Source organism: Dermacentor silvarum, chromosome 11 (genome assembly GCF_013339745.2).
Source record: "Dermacentor silvarum isolate Dsil-2018 chromosome 11, BIME_Dsil_1.4, whole genome shotgun sequence".
In the NCBI taxonomy this organism is placed as follows: Eukaryota; Metazoa; Arthropoda; class Arachnida; order Ixodida; family Ixodidae; genus Dermacentor; species Dermacentor silvarum.
The window spans coordinates 17,666,249-17,672,248 of record NC_051164.1 but is presented as its reverse complement, the minus strand read 5'-3'; the positions used below and the strand labels follow the sequence as shown (position 1 = coordinate 17,672,248).

Genomic DNA, 6,000 nt, shown 5'->3' with positions numbered 1-6,000 from the left:
CGACGCCATCGGCGTTTTGCCCGCGTTCGCATCAAGCAGTGACTGTCGCATCAAACGGTCGGTGACTGTTGCAGGTGCCTCTGGGGGCGGCTCGGATGTTTTCGACGAGATCATAACTGGACACTCGTCGAGCAGCGTCGGAAGTCTTTACCACCTTCTCGCCTCACAACGTTCTTATATAAATAGGCATGTGGTGCCGAACCTAAACGTCGCCTCCCCCCCTCCCACGGCCTTTCGCGCATCGGAAGAAGACGCGTTTGCTCCATATATATGGTGATTGTAAAGGAAGAAAGCGACGCTTAATTCGGCAGCCCTTCATTGAGCACGGCGCAGAACACGCGTTTGCTCTCCACCGTGAGTTCGCTCCCCGTAAAAGCGCGCGTCCCTCGCGCCCTTTCACTCGCACATATACAGCATACGGCGCGCGGCGACTATTTCATCGCCATTGACGTCATACGGAACCCCACGGCGACGGCGATGACGGCGCCGACCGCAGAAATCAACTTTGGAGTGTCCATATAATTGCTATCGCAATAAAAAGACTCAGGAGCGACGTTCATGCATGGCAGAAGCACTGGTCACCCTCAGCGCCTGCGCGGGGCGTTTCCCGAGAGCTCGCAGGGTGATACGCATTTGCGTGCAGCATTGCCGAACTTGCGGTGGCACCAAAATAGTTCTTGGCGTTTCATAGGTGACTGCGGAGTACTCTGAGTGGTTGACTGTGACGCGGTATGGAGGACGCCCACGGAATCCACGAGACGTGAGATTTCGTTCTTTATCTCTTGAAGCTGCTCATGTGGAGACGGTTCGCTTGTGACGGCCGCGACAGATGTGGGAGCTACCGCCATGAGCTTGTCGGCTGACTCGGCCAGCTTGAATAGATCGTTCTCATTTGAGGCAGCCATGACCATTCTGACGTTCGGGGGGATTTTCTGTAGAAGTATTTCTCGGAGCAGCAGGCTGTCAAGATCGTCCACTTTGCTGCCCAATAATTGCGGCATATGACGCAGCAGCTGGCTTGGCGTTCTGTCGCCGAGGTTAATTGGCTTCATGAAGAAGCCGTTGTAGCCGTTGGCTTTCGGAGGGCGTGATGCTGCGAATGAGTGTTGCCTTCAACTTATCGTAAACGTTGCGTGCTGGTGGGAAAAGCAACAGGTCTCGAATTTCGCTAGCGGTTGATGGGGCAGACTGCTCACCACATAATGGTATTTCGTGGAATCTGCTGTGATGCGCCGTGCAGCGAATTGTGATTCTACCTGAATGAACCACAATGCAGGATCCGCAGTCCAAAACGGAGGCAGTTGAACGTCGTCGCCGGAGAGAGTCGAAATTTCGGTGCCTTGAGGTGTGTCTATAGCCCTTGCTGCTCGTCCGGGTCACCAATGTTGTGTGGGGCACGAGCGTGGCTGGAAATCAACAGATAGAAGCGAGTCCCTGAAGAACAAGCAACAACTAACTTTATTTTGTAATCGTACAGCCTGTACGGCTCGGTGGCGTATCCTCGCACCACTTCCCTTTCCTGCACACAATGCGATAAGATTTCACCGAGTCAAAGATAGGAAAGGGTGTCTGGCTGCTGCTGTGCGACCGTGAGGCCGCCGCAATAGTATATGCTAAGCATTTATAGGCAATATGCTTACATGATTTGAATGCGCAAGCATTATGACTTCTCTAACTATTTTGTTACGTCCATGATACGTGACGTCATACATTGTCAATTGTCCTTCACAACTCTACCTAAATCCGCCTTGGTCTAGTGACGTGCCGTTGTGGCCGTTTCTATTGGTTCCGGGGTGGCATAAGACGCATCCAGACACAGTGGAGAACAGTAAGGGACTGTCTGAGCCTTCTTGTTCATTGCTCGAGCCCTAATCGCGAGCTCAGCGCGGATCTTTGTTTTCTCGGCGCCAAGACGCGAGACACGTACGCACCAAGCGTCGTCAGCTTTCACTCGTGAGATCCTAATTTGTTGCAACATTATTCCACCTTAATCCAACATGCTTTAATCTGTATCAACCTTATTCCACCTCAATTAACCATAATCCACCTTGTAGCAACCCCAATCCACCTTAATCAGCTCCAACGTCGCAGCCAGATGATCACTACGGTACTTGTGCAATCATGCACGCACTAGGCACACCTCTACAATTTTCTGATTGACACTTTTCATTCAATTATGATGTATGAGAAGTTGGTTAAATTGGGCTACTTCTCTAATTAGGTGGAACGCAAAAAATAATCCGAGTACCTCCAAGCGACGGCAAACAACATTTGCTTGGTACGGTCCAGCTGCGTGGCATTTGCACACTTTTAAAGTTTGGCTCAAGTTACGTGGCCAGAAACGTAGAGTCGCCGTATAGTCGGGGAAGCGTCTAGGAAGCTCCCTGACAAATTTGACGTCAATTCGAGCATTCCTTGACGCGTTTTTACTGTTTGCGGCGTCGGCCATTTTGGTTCAATCGCTTAACCACGCCAGATCATCTGCGAGTGGTTCGTACGCCCGAGGAACAGCAAATGTACGACACTGAGAGCAGCGGCTGGAATGTGACCGTCGACGTCGTGCCGCCGAGGCGGTAGTGAGAACGCGCCCGTGCCGCCTACAGAGTAAGAGCTCTACGAACCACCATGGCAGCTTCGCTGGTCGACCACCTTCACAGGGTGGAATGGCCGATGAATTTTTCAAATTGAAAATAAATTTTGGCTGGAGTCTTCTTCGCTCCTTTTTTCCTTATGAGCACGCCACAAGAAACACGACACATGAATTCCATGTTGATAACTTGTCTGCCTCCGGCTGTACTGCTATTTTAAACCTAATTGAATAAAATATAAATTGGAAGATATTTCGCTAGAACCCCTAGTGTTGTCTCATTGGCGGAAACGCCCATTAATTTGGAAGTTTATTCTTTTTTTTTAGATAGGCATCAAAAATATACCCAATGAATGCTGAATATTCAGTATTTATTGTATAATTTCTCTAACTCGAAACTATTACCACTACTGCTAGGTCCCGAAGTAGGGCCTTCAGTATTTAATAAATAAAACAAAAATGCATTTGAATTTTTAGAGAAACAAATTCAAATTACAATTAAGCTGCTTACTGAGTGGGCAATGCGCTTCCTTTTTTAAACGAAATTGCAGGCGAATTTGGGCACCAATTGCATGTAAGATTCACGGAACTTCTTGTCCTTCCTATGTGTCCAAATTTGTGTAAGAACAACGCACCATTGCATGCATATAAAATGTTATTAAAATGACTGCTGTAAACTCCACAAGATGTTCCGTATTATAAAACACACAGCCCACTGTTAATTTTACAGAGAAGCTTTGGTAGTAGAATATGCCAAACAACTGTATGTGACAACAATGTGATACATGTAATAGCGCGGCAGTGCTCGGAATCCCGTCAAATCAGCGTTCTTGCATTTACTAACCGTTAAAATCACACAAGAAGGATAATAGGGGCATTGTTCTGACCACATTATGTTGTGGTCGATAAAATTATCTTAAAATTTAGGCATGAGAACATAGATATTCTGCACGTATAAAAGCTGTGAATGTTTTTGTTAACAGAAATATCAGATGAAAAATGTAGCTAAATAACCATCATTTAGCTAATTACTGCCTTCACTATCACGTAATGAGTTGCATCCTTCGCACTTTGCAGCTAAATTCATGAATTTGCAGCATGCAGCGACACTCGTAATTATACATACCTGGGGTCAATTACAGGTCTTCGAGTAGCCGATTTTAGTGAGTACAGGGCTGAGTGGAAACCAGCAGCGTCGTTCCGAATAGGCGGAAACATCGTCCACACCACTTCATATCCAGGCAGTGGCATCCTCATGGCAGCGGCCCTGAAGGAAACCCTTAATATCAAGTAAGCTCGAAAGTTCATTCCGTCTTTCTGTCAGAATACACGTCTACCGAAGTGTCTCGAGATTGGGGCGCCGACCATGTGTCATACAATAAATATTACTTTTTCTTTTTTTTTCCTGAGAAAATTTATATTATAATATCCCGAAGAAGGTAACGTTCGGATTATTTTAATCAATCGATAGTGTTGAAACACGGTAATACAAAAATGACGTTTCACCCGGTGTCGGAGAAAAACGAACAGGGACCTAGCCACTGCCAAGCGCATAAAAAATCAATTCGCGGTTGAATACGGAAATCCCGAACACGTGCATAAAAGACAGCAAAGCTCCGGTGTTCCAAATGTACCCAGTGTTTAAGGTTAGGTCAGGTGGCAGAGCTAGCCGCAGTGCTTACTTGGTGGATTTAGTGTTGCGCTGCTAAGCCTGACGTCGTCGTGGTCACTCGTCGTGGTCACATTTCGATGGGGGCGAAATGCAAGAACTCCCGGGTATACCGTGCATTGCGTGCTCGTTAAAATACTCCAGGTGTCCCGCATCAATTTGGAGTACGGTGTGCTATATATAACCATATCGTGGTTTTGGCACGCAAAACCCAAAATCAATATTTTGTTTATGCTTATCTAATTAGGCAAACGCCTCATTACAGGGTGCTCCACGTAACTTGAGCCAAACTTTAAAAGTGTGCAAATGCCACGCAGCTGGACCGTACCAAGCAAATGTTGTTTGCCGTCGCTTGGAGGTACTCGGATTATTTTTTGCGTTCCGCCTAATTAGAGAATTAGCCCAATTTAACCAACTTCTCATACACCATAATTGAATGAAAAGTGTCAATCAGAAAATTGTAGAGCAACATGGAAAACTCCCGATGCAGCTTTCTGTTGCTAAATACGTCCTACATAAAAGCGTTTTTCAGACCGTGAAATCTACCCGCGAATACACGCAAAGTGGCTCGAGAGGCCAGTCGCGCGGCAATTTTGCGTGTATTCGTGGGATTCTTTCACTCTCGGAAAAACACTTTTATGTAGCACGTATTGAGTAACAGAACGCTGTATCGGGATTTTTTCCTGTTGCTCTACAATTTTCTCACTGACACCCCTAATCTAATTTTTATATTCTATAAGTTGATTAATTATTCAAGACTAATCATCTCAATAGTCCGATTGCGGAAAATAACCTGGCTATCTCCAAGCGAAGGCAAACATTAGCTTGGTTCGGTTCCGCTACGTGACATTTGCATATTTTTAAATGTTTGGCTCAAGTTACGTGAAACAGCCGGTATATCCAATGCAGTGTCGGAGCGTAGCGCTTCTACGCGATACATTACCCAAGTTCATGTGCACTGCGCCGGCTGTAGACTAACGCCGGCAGCTCATTCGGATGGCCTGGTCACAGAACGGCTTTAGGGCTGCATTGCTGGTGGTCACGTGTTGCCGCTGGAGCCGCATGACAAGCCATTGTCGGAACTCTCGGGTACAGTTATAGGTTTGTTCAATTCAGAAAAGGTGTACGGCACCACAAACGAAAATGTGCAGGGGGTGCCAGTTAGGGTGTGAAGGCTGCACCCACTAACTGCAAGGTTCAAGGGTGCACTGCACAGCACGGTGCCTTGGCTTGCACCCCGTGCAATCGAGCCCAGGGGTGCAGGGTGCAGCGCTGCTCCTCTGGGAATCCAAGGCTTAGTTGCACTGCACCGTTAATAGGTGCAGATGGTGCAGAGAAACTTAGCTGAATCGAATAAACCTTATTATGTAAAGGCCCGTCCACACTAAGACATTTACGGTAGCTGGCAACATTGGCAACGAAAACATCAGCGTCGCGCGAACAGAGAAGAGAAAATCCCTCTACTTGGCCATCAGTCCGGGAACGATTTTCGTTGCCTGAAAAAAGAAAGAAGGAAGAAACATCGCTTGCCCCGAGAAAAGCTATGACGCGGGATTACGCGAGAACGGAGGTGATACGAGGGTGAGGCCATCTCGGTTGGAAACATCGTGTCAACTATCTTGCCAAATGGCGCGTGCATTCTCGACTGTGGCGTTTTCTGCGGGTATATTTCCTCGTGTTTGGTGACTTTATGCCTTGCTTTGCGTGAAAGAGAAGTCTGCAAAGCAACTGTGCTGTGTACATG

At 47.1% G+C, this 6,000-nt stretch overlaps 1 protein-coding gene across 1 annotated transcript in view; it reads left to right on the top strand.

The window, feature by feature from the left end:
• Positions 1 to 3,767: 3,767 nt before the first annotated feature.
• The window catches only part of LOC125941264 (uncharacterized), an 85,944-nt gene continuing 83,711 nt past the window's right edge, over positions 3,768 to 6,000 (top strand). Inside the window, exon 1 of the mRNA XM_049658235.1 lies at positions 3,768 to 3,877. Coding sequence (XP_049514192.1) covers positions 3,843 to 3,877 — 35 coding nt within the window. The 5' untranslated portion in view covers positions 3,768 to 3,842. The remainder of the gene's footprint in view (positions 3,878 to 6,000) is intronic.